Raw genomic sequence first — 25,802 nt, 5'->3', positions numbered from 1 at the left:
CGCCTATTCGACAACACATTACGCTCTCTGTTATTCGACTGTAGTTTATGGTTTTGGCAGTGCTGACTACTGCCTAAAAATGCTCCAGACCGGTGCCGTCAATCGCTATGAACCTCCTGCTCTTGGAGAAGGCCTAGATGAACAAAGGCAATAACTCCTAGGACCGCATCTATATAGTAAGTATAAAAACAAAATGTCGCTCAGAGCAGGGAAAATTACCTTTTCACAGCCTCCGCAGCATGCCGAGAGAAACGTACTCCTACTTTAGCATTTTGGATGTCAATTATTGTAGCAGCTCCGAAATGTTCAATCAGAGCATCGTTGTATATGTAAATCTGATGCTTCACTTCTTTCATATGATGAATAATTTACCGTAGCTTCAGACCGGGTTCAGTGATTGAGCTATGGAAGCCTAACTGTGATGGGAGTCACGGAACTTTGTTGCTTTGCTTTTCCTACCAAAACGATAATCTTCTGCCTTGTTTGTCTATTTTTTTTTTTTCAAGGTCTCGTTGCAAGGTTGAAGCTGGAAAATTATCGGCTATCGCTCTCTTCCGAATCGTGTGAGCCGACTGCTTTTTTTTTCAGTTTTCATAATCTGGCTGCAGGCAATTATTGCAACTACCACTACTACAGCGTCATCGCTTCTCTGCCCGGTGGTATTCGATCTTCTGATGGATTTCGAAAAAGCAAAAAAACAAGGAGATTGCGGAGAGGTACAGGCGCAAGTTGTGTCACCGAAGTCGTCTTCAAAGGCGCTCCCATGGAAAAATCGCGCGCGGCATTTCCGAGTATGAGAGAGAAACACCATGCGCCGCAGCTGGTCTGAAAAGACGGACTCCATGCAGAAGATGACGCTTCTTTTTTCAAGATTTGCTGGTCTAAAAAACTCCGTGCGATTACTTAAGCTGTGAATGCCACTCCGCAGAAAAACGAGTAGAGACATGCTCGAGTATGCCTCGCCGAACAGAGCCGGCTGCGCCGCTCCGCTACCTAGGCATTCCGCTGGCGCGCATCTTCCCGTGGGCGGCGCTGTTCCGCCGAGCCAACAGTGGCGCCATACGACGGGCGTCCGGTCTTTTTCATTCGAGGATGCGCCGTCTATGTTATGACTACGCGGTGGTCATAAAATATGTGTTCCGTTAATCATAATAATAATGTGTCCACATCCACATCATTGGCAGCATGTGCCATTAACCATTGCACATGCTGCACTCTGCCTGCTTGCAAGCTTTGTTCACAAGAGAATAATAAACTACAACAGTGTGTACGTAGGCACTCACATAAGACGCAGGATTGTGGAACTGGCGAAGATACAGCGATGAAGAAAATACACTCAATGTTTGCCTTTGTTAAGTACACAAATAGCTTTTTTTTTCGCTTTTATTTATTCACACTTCTCGACTCGTAAATCAAATCGATCGTAACATTCGAGAGGAAAACAAAATGAAAAAGACACACCGCTGAGAACAACAATACACCTCACACCGCGTAACAAGAGATACTGACAAGTACACACAAGCATGCACGCGCATACACATAACCATTGTGAGCACAGGCAAATTCCCTGGCTCGGCATAAAAACTGTTCATCACAAACAATTTCATACTTTTTCGGAAAAAAAAAAAAACAGATGTGGACACTCCACAGCAAAATCATGTAGGTGACGTCAGCGTCAAAAGAGTTAAAAAGAAACTCCAAACTAGGAGACAGTAAAATAGATGCTTATAATTAGTGAGGAATCACATTAATACAACTTAGCTTTCACCCCCATGTAACCAATCAGAAGGAACGATCTAGAGACAGGTGATAAGAGGTTCAAAGCGACTTGAAATGTAATGTTTCCTAAGCACAAGGTAACTGTCCCAACACATAACAAACTTTTCAACCATTTCTTTAGGTAGGTGTAGAGTCCAGTCTTACTTTGTGGTTTCAAAACCATAATGCTTTGTCTATTGCAAGAAACAAAATAATTATTTTGCATGGATGTGAAGAAAATGAGAGGGCTGAAACATCTCTCAATATTTCTTCTGTTTGGTTACATGGCAAGTCTGCTTTATTAACGCCCAATGAAATCAAGAATGCCGCACATCTCACAGCAAAAGAAATAAAAGGCTAAAGTCTGCCAAAGAGTCACAGTCCCCGTCAGACATGAAAATGGTGTAGCCGATGAACACTTTTATCTACGGCCGTGCCCAAAGGTCGAAAGCTAGCATGCACGGCACATCGCTTGAAACTGTCAGTCTTGATTTGGTTATGTCAGAAAAGAAGAAATAAAACATGTTCTTAAATGCGCGGCAGTGTGAAGGCTGTTCCTGCTGACAATGTAAGAGTAGCTGTCTCGTGCTTCCCCTATTCCAACTATAGCCGCTGCAGTACTCCACAACCTTAAGTAGTGCTCGGTTCCAATCAAATAGTTCAGAAATAAGTATTTTCATGACCAGCATTTGTAGTGAAGACATCGTGCAGCGAATGTGTCCATTTCAATATGGTTTCTACAAGAAAGGACTTTATTAAAATCAGAAGGGCCTTGAATGGACATTATGACTGCAAGCCAAAATTCAAAACTTAAACATCACTGTGAGCCACCTCCACTGCAATAAAAGAGCCCCAAGTGTTCATGCTATAAGAAGAAGCCAGAATATTAGCGACGTCACCTGATCTAGTGGTCATGTTGTCACTGGGAAAACTCATTGCAGCTAACCAAGGCTATAATTACCAGACGTATATGTAAAACCGCTGTTACATTTGAGTGAACCCTGACGAAGAGAATCATTGCAAGAAAATGGCGTTGAAAGCAGTAAAAAGCTGAAGTATGCGAGCATTTAGTACGGTGCATAAAAGGCAGTTCTGACTCGTACTTTAAAAACATTTTCAAGGGCAAACAACACCTATAGACGAGGATTCATCGGAACCCAAAATGACTCATCCGACGAATAAGCTCCTTGAAAGTCACGTCGCAACGCAGTGGGCCAAAGCTGCGCGTTTTCAACATTAAAGGAGAACTAATCACGCAACCTAGTTTCGCATTTTAAAAGTGAATACATACATTTGACTAGCGACTGCGAGTGGAGTGTTGGCTTTACCACACAGGGACGCAGCATAGGTGGTACTCTCAGCATGAGCATTGATTTCTACAGGACGTGATTTGACTTCCATGAACTCAAACTTGAATTTAGTCTCTGCACACACTGTTATAACCTCGCAAGAGCGCATGACATTGCCTTATATCTCGTATGCCATTCTGCACTTTCCAGTTCTTAACTCGAGTTACAGAATAAAGTACTTGATGACATGAAAAAAATTGAGCAGGTGTCAGAGTGCTAGGATGAAACGAAATAACCTACTGTCACCGTGGTTTATAAACTTAATCAATTACGACAAGCATGAGCTCAATTTCATGTGGCCAATAACAGTGTACAACTCCATCAAGCTTCATGGTACCTGCCTGGCAAGACCAATTGTGCATATTTAGTCTACAATGTTTCTCTTTTTTTCTAAATGCTACAACCTTACAGATCAATATCAGCAATGACCATGCAGAAGTTAGCTGCATGATGATTCGCATAGCCATCACGCCCATCTCATAGCTATCCTCCATAATAATGACAGTGCACGCGATTATTACTCAAGCATAGGTAAAAAATGCAAAAGTTCACAAGAATTAATTTATGGAAACTATATCACACCAACTGAAATGCAAGTTAATTCCCCTCAATGTTCTTTGAACACGTTTGGGTGAGCAAGAGAAGCTCGCGTAAACACTCTGGTATCATGGCCTGACACGTCTGGTGCCATACTCAGCAGAACAGGTTACAGCTATTGTTACCATTACATTTACAAAAATGGAAATTGTTTTGCGCATCAATAATGCACTTGTAAACTTCACTGTGATGACGACGAGAACACTGTAATGAGCTCTACTTGCCTTGGCAAGTGGGGGCAAAGAAAGGGCCGAGCGAACAGCGGTAGATATCAGCTTGACAGTTTTGATATGGTATGGTACAACACCTCGGCAGACAGTATGTCGGCAGTGCCACTTGAATAACACAAGAAATGTGCATTTCTCCTAATATTACATTTGTGAAAACTTGGTCAGTGTACTTCAACCTTTTTGCCCACCAAGACACCCCTAGTTTGGACGTCATCGGAGCAGTCAAATATCAACAGAATAACTCCCGCAAACCTTTGAATACTTATACAAGATTATCTTGCCTCTTCAGGTACCCTTAATGGCAGAAATAGTGGCCTGATGGGGAAACCATGAAGGTTTTGGGTGCTCAAGTATTGTACTTGTACTCTAACCAGAATTTAATCTTCCCCTCTTCATTAAAATGGGATTAAGGGCATTGCACCTAGTACCAAGTGACAGCAATGTTGCACTCAATATGCAGATAAATGCACACTACTTGTGTCACCATGTGGCACTGGATAAGCTCATTTTTCCAGATGCGTCGAGAATCCTGGTGACAGCTGATGCACAGAGGATACACTGCAAACAATCATCCCGGTGATAATCTCACGTGACAATATCTTTATGACAACGTAAACGTCTGACATCATGAAATAGGTGGCTCCAGAGTTTCAGAAACTCTCGACACATCAGGAAAACCAGTCTCAACACGCAAGAAATGCATGTCAGGGGAGGGGTGACAAGCACTATTATTCATGCACAAATCACTTGAAAACTGTTTTTCACTATAGTGCACACCAAAAGGGCAGCATTGTCTCTGATATGCAGGTGCATCTAGACCACAGAGTATAGCGGAACGCAACCCTTTCTCCGCGTTCATCGCTCGATCTAACAAATCCGCAGGAAATGCCAGATCCATGACAACACTAACACCAGTCCATTTTCGTGTTCTCGGCTAGTTCTGCTGTTCCAACGTGGATCTGTGCACACGCGCACAACATTGAGGGTAGCAGACGGCTCGCATTGCCCGCCTCAGCTGTGTTCAATAAATATTTGCACATGTATCAATGTCTTTTCCAAAATCAACAAGAGGGTTGTTGCACACACACACACACCAACATTTTGGTCCACTGATAGTGTTTTCAACCCCACAGACGACACTTCCACAGAGGCGGTGGTGATAAGCCGTAGGCGATATTTGATGGCTTTGGAGGCTACCAGCAGATGCAGACCACAACACCCCCATGTGAACGATTGCCAGTATAAGCATACCGCAGCGCGCTGGAGTGAAATCGTGATGATGGTTTCCCAACAAATGCCGATGTAGAATCAAGCACGAAATTCCAGAACACTTTAGAAGCTGGGATCATGAAGCTTTCGTGGCCATGGCTGTCACCGAACGTCCACCGGAAAACATCGCTTGAACCTAGACGAATCAGCGCACGCATATGTGGCCGACATAAAGTTCCGTTTCAGTTATTTAAAAATGTTCTACTCCTTCGCGCACAAACGCGTCTGAACCGTGTTGCGACGTCTCGGAGGACCAGACACCACGACCCCTGTCTTCTAGTGCCAGGGTGGCTGAAGACTCCGTCCTCTCTTCGTCCATGAGTGAACAAGACGACCTCTCTGAGTCCGATGGACTCTTGATGCCAGAGTATGCAACCTGCTGCCTGAGGCAAGAGTCCCCGATGATAGGCAGGTGCCGAGCCCTGGGCGATGAAGTGAGAGCAGCCGTTAGAGACCCCAAAATTGTTCTGTCTGGGGCGGGAGCTACGACGTTGTTCAGCATGGCTGCTCGACCCAGGGACCGGTAGCTGCCACCTTGCTTGGAAACATGACGTCCCATTTGGTGTGGTTGCGTGCGCCAACCGTCACCTGACTGGGGATGGTTAAGCTGTTGAGCGGATTGCGGGGCTGCGGCATCTTCGTCAATGGTCTCGTACACATGGTCATTGCGCGCATAGGGGTCAGGAGGTTTCCATGTCCCGTCGTCGCCGGCGTTGCTTCGAGCGTTGTAGTGGTTAGGGGGCCACTGCGCGGCAGTGTAGGGTAGACAGTCTGGTGGGGGCCCCTGGCTTGCTACTGGTGGAGACCAGGCATTGCACATCCAGCTTCGCAAAGGATGTTCTTCACAGGGGTAGTTGCTCGTCACCGTGGTTATAGATGGGAGACCTATGAGGGCAAGCAAAGAATGAAAAGGTCAAAGTAAGTGCATCTTAATGGCTGAAATCGGTTCTCCGCAGGTTTTATGCAGTACTTTTGTGCTATGCTACAATAAATTGAACTGTTTGCGTCTTTTGCCAGCAACTCACAGCACTTCAGGGGCAGTTTAGTGCTGTGCAGTATGGTCCCCCACAAAAAAACAGAATATGACCTAGTCAGAGCTGCGTGCCCCTGCTGTTTCATCATCGGATCTGAATTTTGGAAGTATTATATTTTAGATATATATGAAGACAGCTTCTTTCTTTGTTTATACACGTAGGTGCAACAAAAATAATTTGTACAAGACGTATACTAAAGATGAGCTGGTTTAAAGCAAAAACTATGCCACGAGGCAGAGCTAAGGTACGTAATGAAATAGTTTGCAAGCATAAGCCACACCGAAATGCCATTGCAACAACAGGCTCACAGGAGCTACAGTTAAATAACTTCTTCCTTCCATTGGAAACGAAAGAATGGCAGGCTTTGGACCCCAATAATCTACAGGTTATACTAGCCAAAAAAGTCGGCTTGTACCAATCCTAGATCTGCGGCATGACACTCTACAAGGTTACTCACTGAGCATTATATCAGAAATCAATGATGAATGTAGCAATTTGGATTAAAGAAGTCTTCAGTGAATCATATTCGCTTACTGGGACTGACTGATTGACTCAAAAACTTTATTGGGCAGAGATAAGGGAGGGGGACGTGTAGGTGGGGTCCCTAGTCAGGGACTCCAGCGGATCCGTGCGCAAGTCAGGAGGGCCCGTTGCCTCTAGTCCAGAGCTGGATATTAAACACAATACACCCCGGGTTCTGCGACCCCAAATGTAAATATTGCGGAGAGAAGGCAGGCCTGCACCACATGGTGTGTACCTGCCCACACAATCCACCTGATGACCCAAATGCAGTGCCCATAATTGAGGGGTGGGAGGCTGCGCTATCCACTTACTGGGAAGGATGCTGTGCACTACACGACACCTAGCGGAAGAAGGTGGCCGCCTATCAGACGGAAAACTATCCAGTGTCACGGAAGAAGCATTGGGCAAAATTCATGCAAAACCCGCATTTCATTGGTGTGGTAAATCATCTGAAGGCCGAAGGTGTTATTTTTAATGGTGCAGTGCTACTTTTGTTAGAATGTGTGACCAGGTCATGGTAAAATGAGACCCCCCATCTATTGCTCCACAATGGCGGCCTATAAATCCGCCAATACTCGAAACTGCATTTGATCTTAACCTCGTCTGATGTAGACGCCTTTAATATACTGTGTTTCCTGACTGACTTGAACTATTGGTTAAGAAAATAATATTTCATGCAGGCCATGCAAACCAGCTGCATACAGCTGCCAACCGTTTTGCGCACGTGATAATTTTTTTGTTTTGCAATTAATTAATTACGCTAATTTTTCCAAACCACAAACTATTCACTTTAGTCAATAAATACGACTTACAAAGTTGGACAGCATCTTCAAAAACTCCCATTCCATTACTTGCGATGAAGGAAAACTCAAGTGTTTTTTTTTTCCTTCTTTTTTTTTGCGAGCTCGAAAGAGAGCCCGCGATGTGCTACACGTCATGCGACTTGCGCAATCGTGCGCCACGATTGTGCTGCTTTAAACCATGGTTTAAGTAAACGGAATCAACTAAGGCCGTGGTTCCACGGCCCCGTTGCAGCGGCAGTCAGTGAAAAACGTTTATTTCAGGCCAATACGTCTGCGATGGTTTCTTCGGCCGCGTAAGCCAGCCGCCGCACGTATTCGTGCAAGTTGCAGCGAGAACATGCGAGCTCGTTCGCTCAAACCACGACTGAGAGCAGCACAATCATGGCGCGCGAGGTGCGTTATTCATGTGAATTTTTTTATTTGGCGGGCGTTCTTTCGAGCTCGGAAAAAATAAGATATACGTGCGGCTTTCTTTATCGCAAGTAACAGCTTAAATTTTGCAAATCCCATTTTTGCTTGGTCAATTTTTAGTAATTTAGAAAAATTAACGTCTTAACTGATTACCATAAAATACTGAGCAAGCGCGCCCCCTCCCCTAACTTCCCTGTTCATTTTATATTTTAGCACCGTACCAAAAAAAAAAAAAAAGAAAGAAAAAGAAAGCCGCCCTCTCCCCCTTTACCATGACACACTCCGCTCCCTAGCTGCCCTTAGCACGAACCTCACCCAGGCAACACTTCTAGCCTTATCCAGTACAAAAATGCAACCCAATTTCAACTCGCAAACACATCACAGGCAAAAGCGACACGCAACGGTGACAGCTCGCCCGCATACGCACATGCCAAAAGGTATGACGGAGCGCGAGCAAGACATATACGATGCGCGCGACCAGAGAGGAGCAGATGGCCGTTGCCTATAGGCGCGGATTGGCGAAGAAAAAAAATTAAGATAATCGCTAACATATTTAAATAGCGTGCCGAGAGACATCAGCGGCAGGTGCTGATCAGTTTGCATCTGGGTAGCGGCGTAGCCAGAACACACAGCGTGGCAGCCCCCGAAATGTCGGCGCACACGCCGAAGCCAGATCAGCCCGATTAGAGATTAAAAAAAAAAATGAAACCTTCGTTCTGGCGGGAAAAAATTTCGTCGTCATCTTCAATTTCGGCGCGAAGGAGGAGGGCGGTTGCTCGCTATTTTACGGTACATGAAAAACAGTAAAATTGCCTGTAGTGCACAAGACGGCTGGCAGACGCATGAAACAACATAGTTTCCTTGCTTACCTATAATATTTGATCTCTCAGTCCTGGGCTGAAATTAGCTTAGATGCCCGGTACATATAGTGAAGTCAAATTGACCTGCGCACATAGCACCTCAACCGCTATCGTTTCAATCCTGCTCTCCGTGCCCCAGCTCCCCCCCCCCCCCCCGTTTTCTGAAAAAAAAGGAAGGAAGGAAGGAAGGAAGGAAGGAAGGAAGGAAGGAAGGAAGGAAGGAAGGAAGGAAGGAAGGAAGCAAGGAAGGAAGGAAGGAAGGAAGGAAGGAAGGAAGGAAGGAAGGAAGGAAGGAAGGAAGGAAGGAAGGAAGGAAGGAAGGAAGCAAGGAAGGAAGGAAGGAAGGAAGGAAGGAAGGAAGGAAGGAAGGAAGGAAGGAAGGAAGGAAGGAAGGAAGGAAGGAAGGAAGGAAGGAAGGAAGGAAGGAAGGAAGGAAGGAAGGAAGGAAGGAAGGAAGGAAGGAAGGAAGCAAGCAAGCAAGGAAGGAAGGAAGGAAGGAAGGAAGGCTCTCAAAGCGGAGTATTTGGAACACTTACCTTGTGTGGCATGGTTCCTTGTGTCTTGTGTGACCTCGGACGACTCGTGCTCCTTCAGAGAGTTCCAGGATTGCGGGGTAGACTGCACAGGGCCGAGGGAAGAGGAAAACAAGCAGAAACAAGAGCCGCACAAGGTTAGAAACGCATATAGTGCAGCCACTGCACGCTTACGAAATCGCTAGCGGTAAATCACCAACCAACACAGAAACTGAAGAAATCCCAAAAGAACGCGAGCTTCAAAAAGGATGAGCTGACTTCATGAGGACACGGCTAGCCTATAAGTACTACTACGAACTTCGAAACATAGTTGCAAGGGTATAATTAACTGGTCCTCCTTGTCCACGATAGCTCTAACGAAGTCAAGTCCACGTAGACCATGTGACCGCAAGTGGACTGACCAATCTCAAGGCCAACTGACAGTATGTGATGCGCGAGTCTCATGTTTCAGCAAGCTACGATGTCCACTCCGCAGTCCACTGCGCAAGCATCCTTCAATCCATCCCCGTAACAGCGCGCCATCTCGGACTCTATCGAGCGGCTAAGGAACACCAGCGTTGGCCTAGCAGGGAGCCAGAGCTCGACGCTAGACAGTTGAAGAGGCAGAAGCATCGGTGTGCAGCGCCCCGGGTCGGTGCCAGTTTCGAAACGGCATCCGAGTCGGTTTCGTCACGGCTACAAAAGGGCGCACGCCACTCACGTCTCAGTGGACGAGGTGCGCATGTCGCAAGCGTAATCCAATTTTCGGACAAAGGCCGGCTCTCGGCAGAGACGCGGTAGGGCCGTCCTCCATTTAGCTCAGACCGGCCCTTCTCCTCTTCCGCGTTTCAGGATTTCTCGACCACAAGACCGACGGCGCGCACGAAAGTCGATCGGTGTCGCTGATGAGTTGCTTTGTTTCGGCCGTGTACAAGCTCCCCTCAGCTCTTCTTCTTCGTCCGCTAGTTTGAACCGGCGTCAATCCCAGTTCCGTCTCCTTCTGTCTTCAAAACACGACAGATCCTCGAGCTCGAAGAAAGGTTTGCCAACAACGGCTCTTGCGAAAGTATCTCCTTCAAAGGCTGACATATAAACCCGACATGACCGCAACATCGGCCCTCTCCGGCAGCTCACCCATTGTGCTGTTGCAACACCGGCGCCGTGCAACCAAAACGGAGACATGCTGCACGGCAGAAAATGCCCTCTGGCGCCCACACCAATACGGAATTCGCGGAGATTTCGCCGCAATCTCTGCAGCCAAAGCATATTTCTGAAATACGATGTTGCTTTCTCACCGAGCTGCTCAATAACTTTCTTTTTTTTCACTCCTCACTTACATTTATTTATTTATTTATTTATTTATTTATTTATTTATTTATTTATTTATTTATTTATTTATTTATTTATTTATTTATTTATTTATTCATTCATTCATTCATTCATTCATTCATTCATTCATTCATTCATTCATTCAAATACCTCACGGGCTCCGATTGGAGTATTATGTAAGGGGGGTTACATAACTGGGTGCGAAACAGAAGCAAGTAGAAGATGGTTATTTTAAAATCGCTATCTTCAAAACGTTAACGTTATGCAATGACAAAGACAAGAAAAGAGAACAAAATTTGAAAAGCACACTATAGAACACACTTCAGTAACAGCACACTTCAGAACCAAATGTTGCTTATGTTTTCTTTGAAAATAACATAATCTGAAGTGTGAACAATGTCGTCAGGAAGACTATTCCAATAAATGATTGCGCGGGGATGCGGGGCTAACATGTCAACTTTTGAACTGCTGCACCAATTTCGATAAAAATTTTAAACCATAGCTTATCTCTCTGTTATTAGAATATATTCCAAGTCTAATCACCTTACCGCAAATATGAAGAAAAAAAATCGTTTTGGCTGTCATAATGAGCAATGAAGTGTGTCAGCTCAGGAAAACTATCATTTCAGAAATCATGACGATGTACAAGCTGTTTGTTTTGAGATAATTATTAGGTAGTTCGTTCTGCAGGATAAATTCACCAGCGGGTTCTTTATTATATATTTTGCAAAAATCTGAGCACTTTAAAAACAAACTTCATTTCTTCAGTTGTCATTATGTGTGACATATATGACACTTTGTTTTTCTTTGCGAATAATTAGGAGTCCGAAAACTAGCTTGTTCCCAAAACATTTTAGTCCAGAAAACATCTTGAAAGCAGCCTTCGCCGAATGAGTTCAAAAATGGTAGTTTTCCTAACGGTTGTGGTCTTGACAAAAGTGCGAACTGAGAAACATTACTTGACTGATTTCAGAATATGCTCTTCAAATTCAGCGTCTAGAATAATAAATCAAAGTGACCTGATGCATGCGTTTGGCCGTCATTTCCGAAATGACACTGCTCTGTGGCAACTTCTTCGAGTTGACTCTTTTGTTGTTCAGCTTTACAGCTGTTCAGCGCCCCTGTCTGCTTTCGTGAAATGCTTTCCTTGGTTGCTTGCCGGGCATGCCTCTTCGTCTAGGCTCCATGTTCTATGTCCAGCTTGTCGAGCACTTTGCTCGCGAAAACAGCGTTAGAAGATTACGGGCTGCGTTTTAGCCAAACAAAGCTTCTATTTCTGTTTACCAGGTAAAATGTGCGATTTTAGACCCACATCCCCCCTTAATAAACTTTAAGGGTATGTAAACTCCTTAGCGAATAATCACGCTGGATACGGCGGAAGACGGACGCGAATTTGCCCCTCTCAGAGACTACAGCGCCACTGTCGACTGTTAATATGGCTCAGAGAAAGTACCGCAACAAAAATAAATAAATAAATAAATAAATAAAATAAAAAAAAAAACAGCTTCAACTGATCACATGTTACCATGTCACCTTTTCAAATGTTTGCCTGTCGCATTTTCCATTAACTTTTCAGCTGGCAACCCAGCCCTCAGCCCGAAGTAAAACTAAAAGATCTCAGAACGTATTATAAAAAAAGAAATGAAACAGTGGGGAGCGAGCGACCTGACAAATTGAAGTTCTCTTGACTGCGTTCTATTGACCTTCTCGGGCATCGAAAAGGAATCTTTACCAGCAATGGACCACGTGGCAATATGTTTGGAGTAATAAGACGTAAGGCAATATGTGACGACGTGAATGTTTATGCTTCAACGTAAAAGCATTCAAAAGCGAATAAACAAAAACAAAAAAGGTAAAGTGTAATTTTCCCATTCTTGCTTAGAAACTCATCAGCGGTCCTGCCAAAATGTTAAGCATATAGCGCAATGTTATAAACCGAAGTGAAGCTCACATCACCTGATACGTTGTTAAAAAACACAATACATATAGGAAACGAAGAGAGAAAATGAAGTAACAAATAAAGCATTGATTTATAAAGCGGAGTCATTCTCTCCGCGCATTAGTTGGCGAAACAAAGTAAAAGCGCTCACCCTCCACGAACTAAATACAAAAATAAATATACACGACTCCCCATTTCAAACATCACTCCCGCTTTCTCTGCCCCGGCCGCACAATTTTCCTCCCCCACATTTTCGACCAGGGGTGAATCTTGCAAATCGTATCGCAGCCATATGCAATGTCTCCCTTGTCGCTCGGGCTCGTATTGTGAGTTCGCAATTTCGCAAGATAGCGCGGGGAAAGAGAAAGGACATCAGAAAGGAAAATATGGCACGAGGCAAACTTGCTAACGCAATAGACCTGGCCCTTCGCTGCGCAGTTATACGCTTCGAGTTCGGAGTTAGAGCCCTGCAGGAGAAGGAACCCGCCTCCTTACAATCGCTGTTTTTCTTTCTTTGCTCTCTCTGCCTTATTTTACTCGGTGCCGGCAAGGAGCGGACGTCCTCAGAGCCATTTTCTCGCCCGAAGCCATTCCGCGGGAGAGCAGACGCTCCATATTTTACAGACGACCCTCGCGTGGTTTGCCGCCGCCGCCAGGCCCGAACGGTCGGCGCGTCGTCTGCAATCCGAGGCGGCGATTGGTCCCCGGGGGGCGCGGCCGGTGGTGAGAGGCCCTTCGCAAAGGGGCGTTCATTGGCGCAACCGACGCTCACAGCGCCGCGTCTCTTCCGTGCGGTGCAGACGAAGTTAAAACGCGAAAGCGCTGCAGACAGAAGGTCTGGAACGCTGTGAAACTGCGCTACGTTTTCCGAGTCAAAAATACTGCTCCATTATGTAATAAACAGGCGCTGCGGGTCTGTTTATTTCTCCACGGTGTAACTTTGTTCGGCGCGTGGAATGTGAAGTCTGCTGCCCGGACAGGTATACTTGAAAGGAAGTGTGCTCACTCTTGCGAAGGTTTAATTGTTCTAGAGTCCGTGCACGGCAACGTACCCGTAGTCTGGTGCTAGGCTGCTCGCACTGTGCTGCAACTTGTGCGAGCTTTGAAACCTTTATTCCTACTGCCTACCATAAGAATAATTAAACAATGACCTCGAAAAGGGATACACACAGGAACAAGAAACTCTCTGCCCCTCATAAGTTTCCAGACTACATACAAGCTGAACGCACAGCAAAGACGTAGCTGCTCCTTTATTTCCTGCGTTCATACGAAATGCCGCTTATACTCCCTGATAAAAAGCTATCCTATGTGGAATAAGCTCGCCTAAAGGAGCAAGCTAGGCAGTTTTACAAGATCGTTTCCAAACTACTAAATGAGCAGTAATGCTAACTTCACTGTTGCGAACAGAGAATTAGGGAAATTAGTGAGCCGTTAAAGATATATATATATATATATATATATATATATATATATATATATATATATATATATATGAATGATCTTCGTGGGCGTCGAATACTTCAGAGACAGATATGTATGAACAGTAGTTTAAGGAATATATAGGGCAACAGAAGCGACGGCTCCGCGATGTCCTTCGCACAGCACAGTGAATAACTTTTAGCAGACGCGTTGTGCACAATCTCGCTGTTGCGGTATCGCTGGAAGGTGCTTCGTGATTTTCCAGTCGCAATGCGAAGGACAGCTGTAGCGTGTCAGCATTACACTAATTCTCTGTTCGGAACAGTGAATTGCTGATACTGGCGGTATGGTCGTAGCACACCGCACAAGTATAGCAGGTCCATGAGGCCCACACTGCAAATATAATAGGCGTCTCTCATAGCCTAAGTCGATTTGGGGCGTTAAACCCCACAAAGCAACCAACTAACCGCTACGCGCACAAATACGTCTCCCTGTGCGAATTGCCGCGCTGGAACGCTTCGTCGGTCTCAATATTTGCCCACCTTTCATGTCTGGCACCACTTCCCTCCCCCCCCATATCTTCTCTTTTTATCCGTTTTCCCGTTATTAGAGCCGTAGCTCTGCCAAAGTCAAACTGAAACTTCGCTTCCCTTGTGAGAAGTCTCGCTTAGTATAGTGGGCTATGGTGAACTGGCGCATGACCACATGACTTACTCGCTGTTTATAATCATGTGACTAGCTGCCCACCTAACTAATTACGCGGAGTAATTAATTAGTTGATTAGTTTATTGTGACTAATAACTTAATTTACCGTACATCATCAAATGGTATATCGTTGGCTAGTTTACGTCGAGTATATCTGTGCTAGACTATAGCAAATAATAGACAACTAATCACCGTCAGTTAACCGTGATTAAAATTTGAACTTTACTCTATAGCATCGTCATATATCGTTGGGTAGCTTACATCAAATAAACTTTCACTTGAATAATTTAGGTATTAATACTGTTACTTAGTTAATTGTGATTAAAATTGAACTTTACGCGACAGCACCAAGTCATACATCATTGGATAGCTTATATCAAGTTCTGGGATCAAAAAGTGCTCTCATGCTACAGTTTTAGTGATATATATATTTTACGCGTCACTAATCCCGAGTTCGACCAGCGGCTTTTGCAGATAGCTGCCAATCGGACCCTTACAAGAACACCTGGTTTGACCCCAAGCCGCTGTATCGCGACTATAGTGAAAGCCACTCATATACGGTCTTGGCTGACTATTTCGACGACGGCAGGGTCAAGCCACACCTTCGTAGCTCTCCGCTGCTGACGTCACGTGCGCGGATACGAGGGAAGAGACTGCACAGCGGGTCGCCGTAAGGCACGAAAGAGCTAATTCTGAAAAAAATATCTTTGGAATTATCAGTTCGCTTCTGAGGTCTAGTACGCACGTGGTATAAACGCGCAATGGCCTATGTAAGGATATTATTACGAGCCTAGAACATTCCCGAGACCTATCAATACTCGAAGCTTGCTCTCTCTATAAACACAAGCTTCATTTGCTTACGCAATATATAAGTAGGTGATTAAAGGCCCACTGTCCACCCTCCGGTCGAAAATATTTTCTTCCCCGGTGACTGTGAGACATCGCCCCCTGAACGCAAGGCCGCAAAATGCTTTTGAAAAGAGTAACTAATAACGCAGTTACGTAATAACGCAGAATCACCCGATTCTGTAATGCTTCTCTCCTTCCGTTCCCTTGCAAAGGTTTTTCACTCTCCTGCGCTGTCATCTAGCTTCCGCAAGACAAATTCCCCTTCCTCCTCCGCGTTTGGCGGGAGGTAGGGTGTGGCACTGCGCGTGCACGAGAAAAAAAAAAAAACGAAAAAAAAAAACGGACGAGGCGAGGGAAAAGCGCGCAGCGAGCGATATATACACCCATTATTCACCCTCAGATAGCGAGACGGACCAATGGACATCATTTGCGACTAATACGTCATAGCTGCGGCTCGACGGGCCAGCGCAGGGAACGGGGAAGCTGGCGTCCCGAAGGAGAGCATGAGAGAGCTTTGATTTGTATTTTCGTTGCCTAGCGGCGCGCATGTCACTGTAGCATTTTGCACAGACTACCTCCGGTACCTGATCGAAACACTGGGCTCCTTTGCTTCTGTGGCCCTAGGCAAGATATAAAACTTTTTTTTTTTTGCGCTATCATACTGAGCCAGACATGGCAGTAATTGAATTACAGTAATGAAATTACTGTAATTTAATTACTTTTTTCGGTAATTTGTAATGTAACGAATTACTTTTTCGGTTCGGTAATTTAGTAATGTAGTGAATTACATTTAGTAGCAATTTCGCAGCAAAGTAATTAATTCCTCTCGAAATTACTTTTACTAAAATGCGCCATCACTCCATCAATAAACAACAGAGTAGAGTGCGCGAAAGCAGGAACGACGTGCTGCAATCCGAAGCCAGCGTAACGGATTGGCAAAAGGTGACAGAATTGAGCAGAACTATAGTCAACTAGAATACTCTGGAGAACAAGTTGTTGTTTTGTTTAGTAGCTTTACTTAGTTTTTGCCTTTATGGAAACTAGAAAGTAATTTCAAAGTAATTGAATTACTCAGTAGAAGTAATTGTAATGTAATTTCATTACTTTTGGGGAGCAGTAATGAGTAATGTAATTTAATTACTTTTCTGCGATTTTCAGAAACGTAATTAGTAATGTAATTTAATTCCTTTTCAAAAGTATTTTTGCCATGTGTGTACTGAGCACAAGCGCCGACGCGAACCTGATGTCGTGCGGTTACAGTCAACAAGCGCATCCCACCACTTTCTTCTTTCCTCTTCGATTCTCTCGCCCTATATTTTATTTCTTCCGGTGCAGGGGGGTCGTGATGAAGGCCGGAAGTGATCAGAAGACGGTGCCGACCGGAAACGGGAAGCTCAGAGAAACAAGCCGTCCATCGGAAGTGCCCGAAGGGCGATTGCTTCTAACGACTTTTTTTTTTTTTTTTCTCGCCTTCAGGCGGCGGTGCAATACCAACAGCAGACCCATCGCCAATAAATATCACATTCGCTGAGCTCAACAATAACAGGTACATCACATATCGCCAATTTCAACGGGAGCCTCAATAAATGAAGACAGTATAGATACCATAGAAAACGAGGCGAGGCGACTGCTCTGAGAGCAGCAAAACTGATACTAATTTTCTTCCCCTAGTTTTGCCAACCAGACGGTAAGCAGTAAAATACATTGATCACGCAAAAAAAGAAAAGAAAATAAAGCAGGGAGTGCTCAAACACGTTAAAGACAATATATAAGTTTATTACTATTATTTTTATTTTTTTTACCGGTTATGGGCCGATGGAAAACTCCAGTGCGCAATGATGCGAGCTTTCCTACGGCTCCTCTAATGGGACAAGAAGTATTGCAGTTCTTATTTCGAAGTGCGATGCAAAGCATGTCATCCAAAAGACTACTTTCTTAAAGTAGTGTACTAATGGTGCTGACAACAACCATATCTTTCTCATCAATGCACTTCTAAGCTGAAGGTAGTGGTGACTTTATGATGGCAGAAGCAATGAAATGCATTTGGATGTAACCCTACTGCCAAAAATACTATTTCCCTTAATTATTTCTGTCCCAGTTTAAGGCTTTCATCTTAGTCGATATGATTATTTAAGATGATACTTCTTTTCAAATAGCATCTCTTTATAGACCCAGTTTACTGCTGGAATCACTGGCACGATCGGCGTGCAGCTTTGCTGCATAATCTTCCATTACATAAGAAATTCATAAATTAAGGCAAGAAGTTGATGGGAACAATAAACCTTCACTAGCAAAAACTAATAAACAAACAAATGACATTAAAACTAAATGCCTCCAAAAAGCTACGTGATAGAAATCTTCCATGTCAACTGAATACCTGGGCACCACAACTCTTCCCATCCCATGAGCATAGATCGCTGACGATTACTGCAGACTTTTTACGCAGTTACAAAATATCTGCTCTGTTCTCTACCTGAGCACCATAAATTGCATTGAACAACAAGCCGACTATGTACGTTTAAAAGTAAATTCCGGCACTCTGCTTATTATATCATTTGCTTTTTCAATATCACACAACAGCATCTAATAAAGAACACAGTTCTATCTATTAGGCACTAATAGTTGTTTTGCAACACAACCCAAACAAGCACGTCAAGCAACATCACTTAAGCACTCGACAAAGCAGCAACTGAACAGAAACAAATAGCCACAAAACACAGAATTCACACAAAAAGCAATTAAAGACAGAATGAAGAAAAAGAAAGAGATAAGAAAGGACAGGTGTGATTGTCTATCTGTGTTCAAGAGATAAACTCCAGTTTATCCCAATGAGAGCTTTAATTTGAACAGAACACAGATGGTGTGCTGTGCATTCAGCTAAAAATGTGCTTTGCTTTCCAACTCACAGCTCTCTGCAGAACTAGCAATTTAACATAAAACAGCAAACAACTCTGACAAGTATCTAGATATCCAAAATGGCCACCTGAAAGCTTTTCCGGAAAATGTGCTCATATATATGACCATAGTGAACCCATTAACTGACAGAATACTGTGCTCACCTCTTAGTCACTGAATTAAGTACCATTTCAGCGAAAATAACAGCATGAACCTAGGAGTTTCAGAAACTATTGTAAAATCATCTTCAAAAGCATGTTTGCGCTCAATGGAAATGTGTTTCAGGAAAAGTAATTTCAACACTCTGCAACTTCCAGCTCAATAGCTTTTTTTGGAACTGCTAGCAGTTCCAAAAACCAAGCATGGGGAGCGCGATGTGCCCTATGCAGCAGCAACGCTCAGGCTTTCGCATTTCTCCACTGCAGATTCTGCAGTGCTTTCGGAACACAATGACGTCATATCCCCTCGTCTACATAACTACGTCACTATTTCGACGTCCTCATACGTCACGTGGCCGGAAGTGATGTATCACGGGATCACACTGGATGTCGCCATTACTTCAGTTGGCTATTTCGATGTCCGATTGACTTAATTGGCTCTAATTCACTACCGACTTCGCGTGCACCGAAATTTTTACCTGGCGACATTTTTTTTTATCCTATATCGACTACGACCACTCGCTTTTTCCTATCCTCCTCACTTAAACCTAGCCGTTTAATGTTTACGCATTAAAACGGGCAAGAAGCATTTTCATTACGGCAAATTTACGGTATTTGCTCGCCTAATGAACCCAGCCCCGACTTTTGCCGCTGAGCATTTTAAAAAATAATAACAATAATAACAAGCGTTGTTAGCGCGTCCCATCATTTCGCGCCGTCACCGTAGAAGTCCACAGCTCGTTTCATGGCAGCACGCCAAGATGCTGCTAGCGATAACACCACGGTGTGTTTGTTTCTTGACAATACATCTCGCAATGGTGGGGAGTTCTAACTTGGCAGAATGCCAGCAGCTTTGACAAGAGTGCCGGCGGTGGCTTGCTCAATGCTTGCTCAGTTCGTCCGGCTGCGCAAGCCTTCCTTTCAGTACGTTTTGCAGCAACTGCGTTGTTTTCAGATTCGTTTTCAGCAACTGGGGCGGTCGCCGCCCACTGCCACAAAATCGTTGGAATTCGAGACAGAAGCAAACGCCTTTTGAAGCTAATCATGCTAGAAACTGCGTGACGGTCGCCCTAGCCGCGTGCTTTCGTTGATAGTCGATAGGTGGAAGAATGGACGACTCTCGCAAAAAAGAAATGGAAGTTTATCCTCGTCGTGCTAAAACTGACCATAAACGGAGGTCATTTTTTCTTGAAAAAAGAAAATTCTGTTCCCTACGCGATTAAATGCGGCATTTTGGCGGAAAATTGGGCAATCGACGCCAGCTTCTTAGACGAGAAGTGCGCGCCACTAACTATATATTTCGCATTGCGCTCACATTGATCAATGCTTTTTTTACATGCATATTGTCGGTAGCGTCAAATCAGAACAGCTCTAAAATGGTAAGCGCCTCCCTGGCACCCTTCACGGTGCGGCGCGGTAGCGGCCATGCACTTTCACAAGCAGCCTGTATGCTTCGTTTGTGGGGCTTCACCGCACGACGCGCTAAATGGCACTTGACGAGCGCCCATTTTGGGAGCAGCAGAAGAACCACGATGGAAGCGCGTAAAAACAACTACCGGCGTCAGATACGCCGCGCCGCTGTGATTGGTTAGCTGGCTGACGCTATGGCCTCCGAGATAACACCCACGCGCGTGGGGTGATCTCGGAGGCCATGCTGCTGCGCTGGTAGTAATCGCCGTTCCCGCGGGCGGGCGCGCACGGCGCGAAACTCACAAAAGTGAAACCGTAACCAAGTAGTAGGATTATTATTGGAGATGAGGCGGTTTGTGTTTCATCACACTTGCCTTTGCGCGCACGTCAAAGGTACGTGTGCTGTCAACTCTGCCACATGCATGTAGTTCTGGTTTGAGCAATACTGTTTTGACGACCGGTTACAGTGGCAAGTAATCGTACACTGACGCGAGGTAATCTCGCCAGACCCGTCGCAGCCTTTCTTGGACGTCAGCTGAGACAACGCTGACAAAAATACTCATCCGTATTTCATAATTAACAGGGGTAGAATTAACGAGTATTTAGTTGCAAATCTCGGAGGTCAAGCGGAAGCAGACCGCAAGAACCTGCCGATACGGCCGCAACCCCTAGCCACCACCACCTTCCGGCGCGCCGGTCTCGATACCAGTTATGCTTTATCCACCCTTCCATGGTTTTTGCCTTGTCTTATCTTCGGTTCCCCCTTGATGTGAGCAGGGGTGCCACACCACTCAGACGCGGCGGCGCGTAGTTCGGATTATCCGTAGCGGAACCGAGTCGCGTTCGAAGTAACGGGCACATATCTCTATGAAGCTTGGCCGCACCAAGTAGAGTAGTTCCAATTATCCGAAAATTTGAATTATCGAGGTTCGAATTACCGACTCTGTCTAGTAAACCGGCACGCAGAGAAGCTGTGAAGAAGAAAGCTTCTTTAATAGTAATGCTGTAACACAATTGCTTTAGTCTAGAATGCAGCATAGCAGGTGAACTCATTTTAGCTGCCCTCAATTAATGAGATCAGTCTTCTGCAAATGAGTGTCTGCATGAAGTACTAGCTAGTGTGCTGACCTGTATGAAGCATATAGAAAAATGTCTGGAAGCAATAGCTTCAGAAATAGAAATATTTTGTGAATGGAAAGGGAGGAAATCAGCAGCACGAGCTAAGCAATCGAGAGAAAACTGCTAGCTGCTTCACCTATAAAGTCGAGACCTACAATTCCGTCAGGTTGGATAAGTAAAATCCTGTGAGTTATTGCTACGGAGCTAGATAATAGCTCCATCCCTTTTAAAGTTTGGAATAAATCCTGAGATGTTTATGTTAGATTGATAAAATAAACAGAAAGCTAACGCTCAGTTTCCCTTGCATGGTCAATTCTTAACACCAATGTTATGATGCCACCACTGCATCATCTCTTCCTAATGGCAGATGGAATGAAGAATGTAACATTGCAAGGACATTCATTAAGTACGCCACAGTGGAGGATCCTGGATTAATTTAGAGCACATGGGGCAACTAACTTGCACTGACTTCGCACAACGCACGAGCGTTTTTGTGTTTCGCCTCCAACCATATGCAGCCGCTGCGGTCGGGATTCGATCCTGCGAACTTAAGCTCAGCAGACGAACGCCAAAACCACTGGGCGACCGCAGTGCGACCAGTCAGCTCGCGCAGCGCGCTTCATGTCCATCCAATCGAAGATTCACTGACACATCGAAGGTGCTGTAGCGTCCTGCTACGCGCTGCTGAAATTGATGATTCTTGAGAAACTTATTAACGAGGGCATGCTAGCCAAGTAAAAGATTGTCAGATCATTTCTTGCATCGGAGCAGCGTTCACCTCCTTAACTCGTGCTGTGCAGAGGAGCGGGAGAGGCAGAAGAAGGGCGGAGGAAAACAAAGCGTAACGAGCAACAGAGGAAGAGAAGAAGTGTAACCAAGGAACAAGCGTAATACCTGGCGACAAAGAAGTAGGAGTGGGGGAGTGGTTACGCACACTATATGGCACCAGCATGCCGTTGGCGTGCATGAAGAGGCCCGGGTGGGGCCCCCCTGCCGCAGCCGGGTCCTGGCCGCCCGGGCCGGGCCCGCCGCCTGCCCCGGCTGGGCTGGCCCCGCCCAGCCGGGAGCCCGGCAGCCGGCACCACGGCACCCGCCGGCCCAGGGCACGTTTCACCTGCGAACACGTCGCCGAGGAAAAGGAGAGTGAGGGAAAACGGGCGCCAGAGCTATAATAACAGAGTGGTGAGGATAAACGAGCAGTCGGCGGCTATCCCTAACTCGCACTACGAGGAGGATATGAGCAATAATAACGTACCTTGTCGTTCCTGAGGCAGCAGAAGACGAGCACGACGAGCCCCAGCAGGATGTTGAGGACGGAGAAGAGGCTCGTGTGCACCAATGAGCCGCGCGACACGTGCAGCTGGGCGAACGAGCTGGCCAAACACAGGGACACCAGCACAAGCAACGAGTGCGCGCTCAGGGACCTGCGCAGAAAGACCCACGAGTGTTCCAGCTCAGCGCCATAGGAAATCAAGCCTTCCCTAAGTTTTTCTCAAACGGCCGTGGCGCTTTCTGGCTCTCGCATGCGACCAAGGAGGAGCCTCTCAGCTCGACCGACGTTCACGTTTGCTAATACGGCTCGCGGATCGCTTTCCCGAATGGGTCTCATTCGGAACGAGACTAATTGTCCCTCTTGACTGCTCATCGCATGGAGTAATGTTGACTTACGTTCACTTCAACTGGGCCGCTGATTGGTTACCGGTTCGCGCCGAGCATTCGCAAAGCTGGAAAATCGAGCAGTGCTCGAACGGCCTGCGACAGTCGCTTTTCGACCATATCCGTCGCGCAGACTCCGCGAGTCGCAAGTATGAACAGGCCATTAGACGTCTTTTGTAAACTATCAGTCGCACAGTCGCACACCGGGGCCGCCATTGCATGCAGAACGTCCCGAATAGAGTACTACGGCACCGTCTACCATTGCAATCACGTCAGAGGGACGCGGAAAATAATGTCAAAAACAGCTCAATTACCCAAATTCTTCAAATAGCGGGGGCCGAATTAACCATGTTTTAATGAACTCAAGCCGAATGCAAAGTCGCGTGACTCGCACCAAAAGCGCTGGCCACAAAACTGCCAGAAGCACGGAAGACGTCCACGCACCTCGTGTTGGCTATCCTCTCCTGCTCCTTGCTTTTCAGGGTTGCGTGAAGCTCGACGTGCCGGTGGGCCTTGCAGAACACCATCGCCAGGAAAACCAGGCACAGCTGTGCGAAGGAAGAAGTGAACGTTTCCGTGGATATTTACTCGCTCATACAGACGTCGCACTGCTGGTCGTCGCGTTTGTACAGGAACAAAAGCTTAGCAGCCTAGCGGGCGCGCACCAAGATGAACAAAATCTCTATTCCATCGCGAAAGCACACTGCGACTGACAAAAAGTGGAGATGCTTGTATCAGCGTGCTGTCGGGCATTGTATCTGCCTTTTGAAGACCTGTACTGAATAACAGGCTTGAATGTTCTACGTTCTTTTGTGAAGCCACATTAGGACACCTAAGCAACACGCGAACAAGTACGGCCAACGCACCAGAGCGCAAAAAGCGGCGGGGCCGACGAAGGTCCACAGCTGGTGTCCCTCCATGTCGATCCAGCACGCCTTGCGCGACAGCAGAGCCGCCGCGGAAGACGCCGCAGGAGCTAGTGGCGGAAGAGCCCCATAGCTGGACGGGCTGATGCCAGCCGATACGCAGACGATCACCGCAGGCGCGCCGTACGCCAGCAGGTAGTACCTGCGAGTCAGGGTGGTAAGGCACATGGTCAGGTGACGCCTTCCACAAAATCCAGTCCCTAATCACAGCGCTGCTCTCACTTCGAGAGTGCCACAAAGATTGTTTCGAGGCCCAGCTTCTGCCTACGGGACCGAAACACAACTACTACGTATGCGGATTGAAGGCGTCAACAATAACTAAGAAGCAGAAGAGCAGAACGCAAACAATGCGAAGAGCAATATAGGCTGGAAAAATATGCGTGGGTGCGCGAACTTATATTCTACTTGCTGTCGCGTCGGTAATTTATAATCCCACAACGGAAATATAAGAAGGACAAAGCTAGCGCTAGAAATTAGTGAGCAAGCCAGTGCTCTTTGCCTTGCAAGGCCAACATACCATTTTGCCAGGCTGCTGAACGGTCACTTCATCTCCAGATGTGCCGTATTTAAACTCTGCATTGATTGATCAACAGCCAGTGGATGCTGGATGGAATGTAATGCCATTCGCTCTGAATAAGAGTAGTCAGAATTTTTTATTACCTGATAGACTACATTATTTTGACTTCCGACTTGTGCAAGTTTTCAATTACACTTTTACGCCGCGTATATACCACTATTTTCCCTTATCAGTCCCTAGAATCCTCATGTAACCGCACTTAAAACTGCGCCCCCTGGCGATGCGCGGCTGTACTGACCATCGGAGCCTGGAGGAAGGCGGGTCGGTGCCCAGCACGTCCAGGAGCACGGTGTAGAGCTGGAAGCCCTCGAGCAGTGTCCAGAAGTAGGCGGCCAGCCAGAAGTAGTGCAGGAATCCCGCCAGTACCCCGCACACAACGCGCTGTGGGTGGCCGCCCAGGCCGCTGGCCAGCAGCGCCTCGGTCAGCAGCAAGCACAGGCACAGGTTCTTGTGGATGGTGACTCGCTCGCCCTTCAGGGACCTGCCGATAAGGAAGGGAGGCTCACTCCCGCTCTCCCTGTATCGTTCTCCCTTTTCTGCCACACAGCGTGATAGAACCGCTCAGACTCCTCTACGTCACAGCCAGACATGTAGAGGCAGCTCGAATATGAAAGCGAACACACAACCCATATTTATTACGCGATTACTCCCCAAGAATTAGTGAGAAGCGAACATGGGGAACTTTTCCGTGCGTTCTGAATGGCTTTGCCCTTGCCAACCTGGAGAAGTCAAATATCTGAAATTTTTTATTCCAATATAAACAAGGGGGGAGGGGCGCACGGCACTTTGAGGCAGCGTCCAATGAGTCCTCATCTAAGCATCCTAAAGCGCACACACAAGGGCACCAGGAAGCACGAAATGCGACTCCTATAGACACGTCTGCATGCAGACGTGTCTATAGGAGTCGCCACGAGTCAAAAATGACAAAATGAGAGACGTACTCCAAAGCGACTGGGCTGCAAATGTCTCTCCTGTTGTCTTTTTTGACCGGTTCTTCTCTCTATAATGTACCAACTAGCCCCGATTTCCACTCTTCTTGTCGCGAAGGCTCCGCACCAGACGCAAACTGATCGGCGCGGCGTCGCCGCAGTTTTATCTGAGTGACGCCGGCGCACCATTTGGGTTTTTCAATGCGAAGCCATATTACTGGCCCCTCGCAGTCGGAAAAAAACTATAGAAAATTTTCTAATGTGACGACAGAATTTCTGTGCGGTTTTTGACGGGAAACCTGTTGTAACAACAGAACATTCTGTAGTAGCATCAGAAATTTCTGTAGTTACAACAAAAAAGTGCTACAGAACTAGATACAACAGAAATATACTACAGAAAAACTACAGAACTGCAGAAAAGTACTACAGAACTACAGAAATATTTGATGGTTACGACAGAACTACAGGATATTTTGTCGTATTTTTGACAAAGTTCTGTAGTTTTTTTCGACTGGGTTGTATACGAAATTAGGACCGTGACCGTTG

At 46.0% G+C, this 25,802-nt stretch overlaps 1 protein-coding gene across 1 annotated transcript in view; it reads right to left on the bottom strand.

Moving 5' to 3' along the window:
* Window positions 1-1,618: 1,618 nt before the first annotated feature.
* LOC146180816 (latrophilin Cirl-like) overlaps window positions 1,619-25,802 on the bottom strand; it is a 301,055-nt gene continuing 276,871 nt past the window's right edge. The window contains exons 17-23 of the mRNA XM_084576153.1: window positions 24,566-24,808; window positions 23,691-23,892; window positions 23,269-23,372; window positions 22,424-22,592; window positions 22,103-22,282; window positions 9,370-9,451; window positions 1,619-6,088 (exon numbers count right to left, since the gene is read on the bottom strand). Coding sequence (XP_084432279.1) covers window positions 5,394-6,088; window positions 9,370-9,451; window positions 22,103-22,282; window positions 22,424-22,592; window positions 23,269-23,372; window positions 23,691-23,892; window positions 24,566-24,808 — 1,675 coding nt within the window. The 3' untranslated portion in view covers window positions 1,619-5,393. The remainder of the gene's footprint in view (window positions 6,089-9,369; window positions 9,452-22,102; window positions 22,283-22,423; window positions 22,593-23,268; window positions 23,373-23,690; window positions 23,893-24,565; window positions 24,809-25,802) is intronic.

Source organism: Amblyomma maculatum, chromosome 8 (assembly GCF_055883805.1).
Source record: "Amblyomma maculatum isolate TAMU_Amacu chromosome 8, ASM5588380v1, whole genome shotgun sequence".
Classification (NCBI taxonomy): Eukaryota; Metazoa; Arthropoda; class Arachnida; order Ixodida; family Ixodidae; genus Amblyomma; species Amblyomma maculatum.
This window is presented reverse-complemented; position numbering and strand designations above follow the sequence as displayed.